This window comes from Plectropomus leopardus, chromosome 12 (assembly GCF_008729295.1).
Source record: "Plectropomus leopardus isolate mb chromosome 12, YSFRI_Pleo_2.0, whole genome shotgun sequence".
NCBI lineage: Eukaryota > Metazoa > Chordata > Actinopteri > Perciformes > Serranidae > Plectropomus > Plectropomus leopardus.
In genome coordinates, this window is record NC_056474.1 from 5,548,449 (window position 1) to 5,560,225 (window position 11,777).

An 11,777-nucleotide genomic window follows, 5' to 3' on the forward strand; every position below is an offset into this window, starting at 1 on the left:
GTACATGCCTAGAAGCGTCCAGTTTCTAAACAAGTAGAGGCACCATGTAAAAGAAAAACCTGTTTAGCCTGCCAATATTTGCCAGTTTCTCATTGGTCCAGCGGAAAGAAGAAGGGACAATAAAAAAGACAAACTGCTTGGCAGCAGGTGAATTTGATTTTCTCGCTCTTCCAGGGAAAGCAATGTTGTTCATTCTGGTGGCTCTGTTCGGGCTCGGCCTCGCCCAGCACAACCCCCACACCAAGCACGGCAGGACGGCCATCGTCCACCTGTTTGAGTGGCGCTGGGCGGACATTGCTGCAGAGTGTGAGCGTTTTTTGGGTCCAAATGGCTACGGCGGAGTTCAGGTATGTACAGCTGAATCTTGGATAGCTTCTAAGTCTAGAGAGGGGGGTAAATAGGTGGCATATTTTATGCCATACCTAAAATGATGATGGCAACATGTAGACATTATTCATAGTGCCATGAAGTATGAATTGTAAAACCACAATTACCTTCTAAACTAAGCACAAAAAGTAAGTAAATTTGTGTTGGGTAGATTATTTCCTTGTTGTAACAATGCTTCTTGGCAATAAATCCTATACTGTTGGAAAGCCTGTCTATTTCCCTTTTAAATGGTGCCACATTTGTAAGGAACATGCATTTGTGGGATGAGCAGCAGAGCTGAGTATGTGGGTTACACCCATGAACAATTTGCCAAATCTTCTCTGCCAATGTCAACAGCTTATTCTGCTCCTGACTCTTGTTTGGCATTGTTTGGTGGATTAGATGACTAAAGCCACAACAGCCTGGCACCTCCTACTCATACTGGTCATGCCGGTTCTTCAACGGTATAAGATTTGTTACCAAGAAGCATGATGACTTTATACTAAAAAAAGGGGGGGGGTGACTGTGGCTCAGGAGGTTGAGGGGGTTCTCCAGTTTCTCCAGTCTGCACGTCAAAGTATCCTTGTGCAAGATATTGAACCCAGAATTGCACGTGTGTGATTGGTACAAATGTTTAACTTAGTGGCAGGCGGCTATTTGTATGGGTGCCTCTGCAGTAGTCGAATGTGACCAAGTACATTTACTCAAGTAGTGTACTTAAGTAAGTGTGAGTGGAAAAAGTGCACTGCAAGTGTGAGTCCATTATCATAAATTATATCAAATTAATCAGACAAGTAAAATCAACAGGTGACAGATTATTTTAGCTACACATAACAAAGAAAAGGTGCTTCTTGTCTTGAATGTTACTGTTTCATCAGTTTCTGTTTATGAGTGGGAAAATGAGTCTCTTCTGTTGGCCTCATAAAAAAAATACAAAATGAGAAAGCGAATACAAATCTTAAAGCCTTTTAAAGGGGTTCAACAGTCTATATCTGTCTCTTTCCCTTCACTAAAATTTAAAGGGGTACACCAGTGATTTAGTTTCACACTTCCACACCTTTGAAGGAATCACAAGAGTAAGAAGGTGAAAATCGGAGCATTGAAAACAGACATAATCTAATTCATAGTACAGATCAAGCTCCAAAACACTCATTTTCCAAAATGCCCCTTTAAAGTGTCTATTATAACTGTCTTTATTAACCCTCACAAGCTGATTAATGCTCCTCATGATCATTAAATTGAAGTTTCTGTGTAAAATCGCTAGAGCTGTAGTGTACATAGTAAGTATATTTTACCACAGTCTTCTGCCTGCAGATAATTCATGTGTTAAAAGTGAGAATGGCTGTGATGTGTTTCTGTTGCTCAGATCTCCCCTCCAAATGAGCACATTGTGCTGAACAATCCCTGGAGGCCCTGGTGGCAGAGATACCAACCAGTGGGCTACAACCTGTGCTCCAGATCCGGCAATGAGAACGAGCTGAGGGACATGATCACCAGATGCAACAACGTCGGGGTAAACTGCAGTCATTTAGTGGAGGGCTTCAGGAACAATACTCCTCTGCGTTCGACACCACCTCGTAAATCTGCGGTCCTATAGAGTGGAGAAGTGATGAACCCTAAAACACGGAAGTCCGTTAGCCTTTTAGCACTTGCGGTTAGTCTTAAAGTCTATGGGTTTCTTGAATGGGTTTTCGGTAAAATGCCTTAAATAAGGTCTGTGGTTAACACAGGCTAAAGATATTTAGATGTTTTATCCTGCAACATAAAAAATATCTGCTTACACACGAACTTGAACTTTTAACGTTTTACTTGTCTTAAAAAGGCGGTTGCTAACAAGTAGCTAAATGGGACTATGGTGTTTATCGGGGACGTTAGACGTCATCACAGCAGACACAGAAACTCATTAAACCCACTTGTCCACCTTTACAGCTTTACAGAGTCACATTCTCGTAGATTTATCTGTTTATAATATTTTTTGATCGTGTTTTAATGTGTTTTTACAGTGTTTGTAGTTGTGACGTTTAAGTCGTGCGACCACGATGTAGTTATTGTAAAGCCTAACAATAGCTTTTTGCTTCTGGCGATTTCATTTACACTTCAAAACACACAAAAGCAGTGTTCATCTGTGTAGATTATCACGCTGAACAAAACGTAAGTATCATGAACTTGTGTTCGACAGAGAGCCTATTTTTGGCGATAATCGAAAATCCCATTCAAACATCCCATAAGGTTTTTCACGAGGGAACCAGTCCGATGGCAACTTAATGGTTGGCCTACAAAAATACGTCATCCCTTCACCACTCTATACACTCAAGACAACAAATTCTTACCAGATACACCGCATAACATTTGCCGCGTCATTCATCATGATCACATTGTTTTGTAGAACTAAAGACATTTTTAATGAATTAATGCCTCTGTCTTGAAGAATAATCATTCACTCTTTTATTAGCTGCTGTCTCTTGTTTATAGTTTAATGCTTCAGTGTCTGGACCACCAACATCACTGTGAACCAATAGCTTTGACGTATTCCTGTGACCTGAGAGTGAACTTAACGTGCCATAGGATAGAAGTGAACATGAGGACAGCTAATTATGGAGGTGTTGATTAGTTGTGTTGCACCCTTAATCCTGTATCTAACCATAGGTCAACATCTATGCGGACGCTGTCATCAACCACATGTGCCGCGCCAGCAGTGGAGAGGGAACCCACTCTTCATGTGGAAGCTGGTTCAGTGCTAACAGGAAGGACTTCCCCAGTATCCCCTTTTCCCACTTAGACATCAATGACCACAAATGCAAGACTGGCAGTGGCAATATCGAGAACTACGGTGATGCCAATCAGGTAATGAATTTTTGTCAGGGTGCTTTTAAACCTAAGTTTTCAATGCTCCGGTCCGAATAATCATATTAAAAAGTTGCAAAATTGCCTTGTGGTGGAAAATTATAGTTCATTATTTACTGCATGTTTTCACATATACCAAACACTACACTATATTTCATTTGTCTTGACTTGTGCTAAATTATTGACATATTTTATATCACTATAACAGGTTAAGTTACCATGGCTTTATCCTGAGTGTACTCAGGGCAGCATTTACAAGTGGACCAAATTAAACATTTCTTTAGTCCACGTATTTCCATGATAGCTCACATTCATGTTGCTGTTTTTGGTTGCTGAAATAAATGAAACTGGCTGTAGGTTTTAAGGAGTTTCAAGTCAAAAGGCTTCAGTCCAGATTAAGTCATGAGACATTGGTGTTAAAGTCCAAGTTGAGATGCAGGTCTTGATTTTGTCAAATCAGGTCTGAGTCCTCAAATTTGTGAGTCGAGCTGAGTCTGAGTAATGTGACTTAAGTCTACACATCTGCTTATTACCTTCTTACCATTTTCCATATTCAAGGATTCATTCAAGGGATCGTTTCTACCACAATGACTATTCTTAACCAGGACGAAGAATAAATAAATTGTAATCTAAATGCTTATTTATGGCTCCAGGTGCGTGACTGTCGTCTGGACGGTCTGTTGGACCTCGCCCTGGAGAAAGACTACGTCAGGGGCAAGGTGGCCGACTTCATGAACAAGCTGATTGATATGGGTGTGGCTGGATTCAGAGTGGATGCCAGCAAGCACATGTGGCCTGGTGACCTGTCTGCCGTCTACAGTCGTCTGCACAACCTCAACACCAAGTGGTTCCCTGGTGGCTCTAGACCCTTCATCTACCAGGAGGTAAGTTGTTTTGAATGATTTTTTTTCCTAGAAGCTTACAACACAACCATCAACTTACATTATACTGTAGTGTTAAAAACATCTACTGATGCATATGTCAAGTTTTCTTATCACACCTCTGTATTTGATAGTTGTGTTTAACTGGCATAACTGGTTGAACCAAAAGGCTGGGTGATTTTGTTTTACTTGGAAGACATGCCGACAGCCAACATAGCAAGATGTGACTGGATGACTACTAACTGCAAACACAGGGTTTCCCACACCTCATTGATTTGTGGCAGTCTGCCATGATTAAAACATCTGCCACCACGTATTGATTTTAAATTTTTGGGGCTAGAGCATTAATTAGGAGTGTTTTTGGAATATAGATACTGTTTGGGTATTGTTTGCGCCACATTCTCGGAGCATAGAGCATACTCTGGGCACAGATGGAGCAGTAGACTGCCAGCTGCAGTAAAAGTCAAACTTAACCATTCATTGAGTTGGGTCTAAAAGCTTTCATTCACCTCATCCATTGATCTGATCAGCTCAAAACGGATCAGAAGACAAATTATCCACCCTGCTATTCAAACTACTCAAAGTGCTGATGAGGAAAAAAATAATTGGTGACAAGTTCTGTCTATGCTGCACTCACGAACTCACAAAAACATCTGAATTTAGATAGGGTACACACAGATTAAAATTCTGTGAGAAACACTGTACCATGAGCAATTGTTATAACTGATAGTGCAAAACAGCAAAGGTAGTAACTGGCAAAAATAGCCTGAGATCTTAAAAAATAAGTGTGCTCTATCTTCAACAACAACATTAATGTTTACAGGCAGAAATATGGTTCTTGTTATTGCTGAATCAAAAAAAAAAGATCTTACTTGTTGAATTACTTTTTGTTCATCCACAATATTCACTGACATGGTGCAGGTAATCTAAACCATATCTGCTTTTAATAATATGAATGCTGTGGATTATGTGCTGATTTCCCCTTTAGGTTATTGATTTGGGAGGTGAACCAATCACATCCAGAGAGTACTTCCATCTGGGCAGGGTGACTGAGTTCAAATATGGTGCCAAGCTGGGAACTATCTTCAGAAAATGGAACGGGGAGAAGCTGTCTTATACCAAGTATGTGTGTTTTTGCCCGTGTGCCTGATTCATGATGTTTTAGAATATTTATTTAACCCTGAGATCAATCCAATTTTCTGCATGAACTGTTGAATTGGACAAGTAGTTTCCAACTTGCGAATTGTGACAAAATGTTTGACAGAACTGACTAAAACTGGAGGAGTATTTTGTCCAAACTTGTATATTTTAGAAGTGAACTCCTCATTAGTGAAACTGTATTCTTGTGTTCAGGAACTGGGGAGAGGGATGGGGTTTCATGCCCAACGGCAATGCTCTCGTCTTCGTTGACAACCACGACAACCAGAGAGGCCACGGTGCCGGTGGTGCATCCGTCGTCACCTTCTGGGACTCCAGGCTCTACAAGATGGCTGTTGGCTACATGCTGGCTCACCCTTATGGAGTAACCAGAGTAATGTCTAGCTTCCGCTGGAACCGCAACATTGTCAATGGAAAGGTAGATTATCCTTTTTTAGGAATAATGTTAAAATGTGAAGGTGAATTTGGAACTTTTTTTTTTTGTTAAACTTATTGATCCGTCATTATCTTGTAGGATCAGAATGACTGGATGGGCCCTCCCAGCCATGGTGACGGATCCACCAAGCCTGTTCCCATCAACCCTGACCAGACTTGTGGAGACGGATGGGTGTGCGAGCACAGATGGCGCCAGATTAAGTGAGTCCTCAGAAAGCAAGAGACAAGGAACTACTGACCTTACACTCACTTCTGCTGGGTCATATAGATGTGAAAACTATTTCCAATATTAATATTATTGTGTCATTTCTCCTTTTAAGGAACATGGTTACTTTCCGCAACGTCGTCAACGGACAGCCTCACTCCAACTGGTGGGACAACCAGAGCAACCAGGTTGCCTTTGGACGCGGTAACCGCGGATTCATCGTCTTCAACAACGATGACTGGTAAGAACTATCTACTTTATACGAACGCCCTGAGAGGCAAGTGAGATGTTTTGGTGAACCATTTTCCAAGCCTGATTGAAATTGTTTCCTGTGTTTATGACTTAAGAACAGGTGAAAAAAAGTTTGGCCATGATAACGTTTCTAAATAATAGCTTACTAACAGACAATTTATGTATCTCATGTGAAGAGTGCATGGAGAAATTAAAACTCGCCTGAGTAGTACAACAACAATTATCAAGAAAAATTATCCAACAAACAACTACAAAAAACCCTTTTTTTTCTCTCTATTTGTTTTCACGGATAAAAAAAAAGAAATGAGTATGTACAGCAAACACTTGAATTTAATGATCTGGAACAAAACGTTTTCCAAAACTGTTCCTGCCTGTTTCACAGATGAAAATAAATAAAGTTAGAAAAATAATCCTGGACAACTTTTTTTTTAACCCAAGTTTCACAGATGTGAAAACAGTTTAGAAAGATTATCCTGACAAAACCTTGTTTTCATCTTGGCTTTAAGTCATAAACACAGTAGAGAAAACAAATTGGATTTGACGAGAAAATGGATCACCACTTTTTTTTTTTCATTTGCCTCTCTTTAACTCTAACTGATACTGACATAATACTGATTTCATCCACTCAATTAAAGCAATAACCACATTAAACAAGTGTTAAGGACTGGATGAAGACGTATGTCAGCATCTTACTGACTGTTGGATATTAAATTAATTATGGCATAATCTCTTGTGATACATGTTTGGCTTTAAAACCTTTACTTCTGTTTTGTTTCTACCACTGCATAAAACATCCTTTCTTTCCCAAATTGACATCCTATTTGTTTACATATCCTGGTTGCAACAGGCTTTCACAGGAAATACAGAAAAATAAGAGAGCAAGATTCCCTCCGTTTGTTAACAAAGTTTCATTGTGGCGGTTTTAAAAACAATATGTACCTTGTCTTCACCTTCAGGAACCTGGATGTGACCCTGAACACTGGCATGCCCGGAGGCACCTACTGCGATGTCATTTCTGGCCAGAAAGACGGAGGCAGGTGCACTGGGAAGCAGATCCATGTTGGCGGTGATGGCCGCGCCCACTTCAAGATCAGCAACAGAGATGAGGACCCCTTTGTTGCCATCCATGCTGAGTCCAAACTGTAAAAGCATCATGTACAACTTTGAATAAATCATATCGTTCAACTTAAATGATGAGCTTTTTTTATGGATACAATTTTAAAACTGTCAAATTATTTTTGCCACTGACTATTGGTTTACCTTGAACATGCAGATTGATAGAAGGGAAAGACTTTCATTTTGCATTTCTCAAAAAAATGTGCACTGCTGCATGTGTAAGCAGCACAACTAACTGTGAAGTTAGTCTTCGTATTGACTGCAGTATCACATGCATGGAAAACACTATAGGGGCTAAGAAGTTTTGGTAATTGACTTTACAGTGTAACCCCCTACTGAGTGAAAAATTCAGTGTCTTCCATTGATGCATCCACATGAAGAAAGAATAAATATAACGTCACAAACCCTGGTAAAGCTATAAAAGCCTATCATGCAATCAACTGTTCTCCCCATACATCGCAGCTGTCATGTGTGAGAGGGGCTGCATCATTTGCAAAGTGTTAATGCCTCCCATCTATATTTGCTAAATTAAAGGACAACATGGATGAATCACCCATATGCAAAAAAGTGTCCATCTGTTCATCAAATCTGGTCAGATCAGACATGAAGAATTATACTGTTTGACCACCAACTGTTCAAAAAGTTGTGTTAATCAAACTTTAGTATCCTTTAAAGCCTTTGCAGTGACAGCAGTTCAGCTGTCTTCATGGGAAGTTACACAATATTTAAAAGGCTAATAGATTGTCAGACACTTTAAACACTGAAGGCCAGGGTAGCAAGAGTTACAGCATCAACTCTAATAATTACCAGAGATTTGCTATTTAAACAATATTTATAAGCATAATGTAGAGTTAGAAATACAGTGATTTGAGAAGTTTTGCTCAGATCTGTCCGCTTTGTCAGCAATGCAAGTAGTAAGCTAGTTAACTGGATGTGCTAACGTATGCAGTTTACACTTGAGCAGATACACACTGTGCTCGATCTTACACCCCGTGCAAAGCTGGGCAGGAAAAGTGTCATTGCTAGTTTCAAACCAAGCAGCAACCTGACAAATGAAGTCAATGTGGAAGTGCTGAAAGTTGCAGTTGATCAACTGGCCACCTGAGGCTGGCTCCAAAACAGAGTCAATCCCCATAGACCCCAATCTTAAAACTTTACACCAGAAATAACACCACAACAACTTTACATCAGAAATAAACATGTTCACAGTCTGGTACAAAAAAAGGTTTTGGTCTCTGTAGTTAATTTCAGCTTTCATTAGAACTGTACAGAGGGTGGATTTTGTTGTTTAAATAGGGCCCACTAATTAACCCATTCTTTACACTTATGATCTTTTGTTTTTGGCTATGCAAAAGCTAAAAAAGAAGACTTTAGGCTATATTGAGTATTATTGTTATTGTAGAGCTACATGCACTCTGCTTTTGAGTTATGATTGGATGATCGCTGTTCCAGGAGAAGTTCAGCAAACGGTCAATTGTGAAAGCCAAAGAAAAGGTTTAATCACTGAATAATGAGTGGTTTTTTTAAATTCTTTTCAGAAGCTGTTTCCTCAGACAGTTACACAGTCAGTGAGTGTCCAGCGCAACCCCTGCGCTGCCTGCGAATGTCCTTCCCGCATTGTGTATTCTTCTCCTCCGCTGGGATGACTCCGTGCCATCACACTGCAGCCACTTCAGTTTCACCTGAGTGCAACGCTGGCATCCGTCATTAGGGCAGCGCTGGGGCCCAGAAGGGCCAATGAGCCAACTCTCCATCCTTACTTCCTCGCTCACTCTCTCTCTGCCCATCACACTCGCTTTCTCCCCGTCTCCACCTTTCCCCGGCCAACCTACTGAGTTCCTGCCGTCAGCAGCTCTGGACCGGTGACAGTGGAGCGCCAGCCACCAGAGGTGAGACAGCAAAGGTGATTCCTGCCAGAACATTCAGCTCATCTCGGTTGTCATGGTAACGTGACCCTTGAGCAAAGAAAACCTGTGAAATTCTTGCTTCATGCCTTTATGAAAACGATAAGACATATGTAGCACTGGATGAGTCGTATGTACTCAGTGGAAACAAGGACAGGTCACATGGTTTGTGATGTGTCTTCAAATTAAAAGGAAAGACATGTTAAACCACTTTAGAGTTGAGTCATCCAGATTATAATAAAAAAGCAGCCTGCATTCGCCTCACTTTTCTGAAGCTTTTCTGTTGTAAATTGCTGTTGAATTTACAGCACCAAGCAAGTGATGAATCTTTGTTCACAAAATGTGCGAGCGAGAGAGTGAAAATGACAGTGCCGGAGAACGATGGAAGGAGACCTTAACGTTGGACCAGCCTCAACATATTGCGACTGCTAAATTATTGACCCTCTCTCCATCTTTTGGTCCGGCAGCTGTGAGGGCCTGTACCTTCCGATTAGCTGCAGAGATGTCAGTGTAGCAGACCGGGGTCTTTGGTCCTGTCATCCTCACTGATGCTTTGTGACATGGCTGTCAACGGTGTCCCCATCCTGTTTCATATTTCATATGGTGCACCAGACCTGCCTGTCACATCACCCAAGGAGAAAGACAGTCATCAACTTAAAGACGAAGCAACTGAGTTTTTTGGATCTATTCAGCTGTCTCTCACTCGGCTCCGAGAAAGTCGAAAAGACACTGGAGGTGAGGTTCATGCAGTGCTCTGATAAAGACAAGGCACAGGGGCTATTCTACATTGTCAAATTTATATATTTTTTAATAAATCCTAAATAGTTGATGTTAAAAAGTTGGAACAAAGAAAAAAAGTTGGCTTAAGAGGGCCTTATTTTGTTATTATTTTACTGTAATAAGTCTGTCTGATTGGTGCTGACTGTTTCTTGTTCATGAAGAAATCAAGAGCACAACATATTAGCAACAGTGGTACCTTGGTAACATTCAGCTTTATATCACATGGGGGCAGTAATGAAGCAAGAACTGTGAGACAGGAGCTCCTCCAAAAACAGAATGAAAAAGCTCCATGCTCTGTGTGAAATTTATTTCCTAACTGCTTGGAATTCAGCGCAGAATTATTCAAGAAGTGAAAAGAATTCATGACTGATGTGTAATTCGAAGAATTGAGCATGCATTATATATGTTGTCAACGACAGTATAAAAGGGGTGATTGATGTATTGCTCATACAAACTTAATACATGCAAAACTGCATAATGTTCAGTGTTGGCTCCCTGCGGATACAGCGTGTGCCTTCATTGTCCATTAATTTGAGTAGCGCGTTGTTTATTTTTAGGATATTAACATCTTTTTTTTTTTAAACTAACCATTGTGACAAAGCGCAGAAAAGTATCGATCCCCGAGCTCTCAACAGGAATCTTCATCCATTTTCTGGTCACTGGCAAGTCCCGCCAAGCTCCCAGCCTCCTCACCCTATAGCTGTCACTCCATATCAATGTGTAGTGACCTTTTCAGAACGGCAACATGCTATAACAACTTTTATTTACAAATACAACTGTTCATATATGCATCTTGATTGAACATTATTTGTACTCTTTCACAGCATGTTGTTGTGGCCTTTTTACATTGTTTGTATTGTATAATGATTTCATACTGCACTTTTTGGCCAGGTCTCTCTTAAAAAAACAATTTTAACCTTAATGACAGTATTTTTAATTGAAATAAGTGATTTTTTAAAAAATGTATAATTAAAGGAAACTTAAATTAAATGAATTAGGTTGTAATCACAAGGTTTGAGCCAGATACTTGACTGAAACAACTATCTGGTACGGATCTACTTTTTATGAGTAACAGCTGAGTATAATGTGTCAATATCTGCACTGAAGGAAATTCCTCATTTTGCAAGCTGTGTTCAATCTCTCACTGTTGTGATCAAAAATATCTGTAAATAGTGTTCTAAGTAATAGATATAGCCACTTCTGATCAAAACACATCAATTTCAGGCTAAAAATTGCAATCTCTGGTCACATCCATGGATGTATAAAGAGACTTGGATATAGAGTTTTTGAGGTGGTTAATTTCAGTATGATATGAATATTTTATATTGTATGTATTAAGCATATTCCCAAAGAAACTGAAGTATCATACAACTACACTGAAAGAAAAAAGTTTCTATCAGCTACATACAGTTACATGCAGCATAGCATAATAATTTAGTCAATGAAATAAAATCAGTGTAGCCAAAATGGAATCATATTCCCCCAAACCACACTTTCCAATTTAATCCTGCAACAGAGAACCGAAAATAGCATAAATATGTGTTGATACATTAGTTCATTGGTCTGTGTCACAGTTACCCTTTTCCAACACCTTTGCTGTCCTTGCAGTGAGCTTATTCATATACCCCCCACCAACAGATTATACAGCGGCACACAGAGCAACGTGAAGGTTGGCCTTTTGTGTCCTCATACATTTCTCTGCTTTAGTCTTTAATGATATCATTGCCTGGCTAAGTCATCTTTTATAGCTGACACCCCACAGGGTGGCCAATATTCACTCTATGGTGTGCATGTGTGTGTGAATGTGTGTGTGTGGTCTGCACCCCGGGCTGCATA

The 11,777-nt window shown here is 40.1% G+C and overlaps 1 protein-coding gene across 1 annotated transcript; it reads left to right on the forward strand.

Moving 5' to 3' along the window:
* Positions 1-142: 142 nt before the first annotated feature.
* Positions 143-6,134, forward strand: LOC121951176 (alpha-amylase-like). Its single transcript, XM_042497416.1, has 8 exons — positions 143-347; positions 1,733-1,879; positions 3,013-3,210; positions 3,864-4,094; positions 5,080-5,213; positions 5,445-5,667; positions 5,764-5,885; positions 6,005-6,134. Exons 1-8 carry the CDS (start codon positions 183-185, stop codon positions 6,132-6,134), a joined length of 1,350 nt encoding a protein of 449 aa, XP_042353350.1. The 5' UTR covers positions 143-182.
* Positions 6,135-11,777: the final 5,643 nt, after the last annotated feature.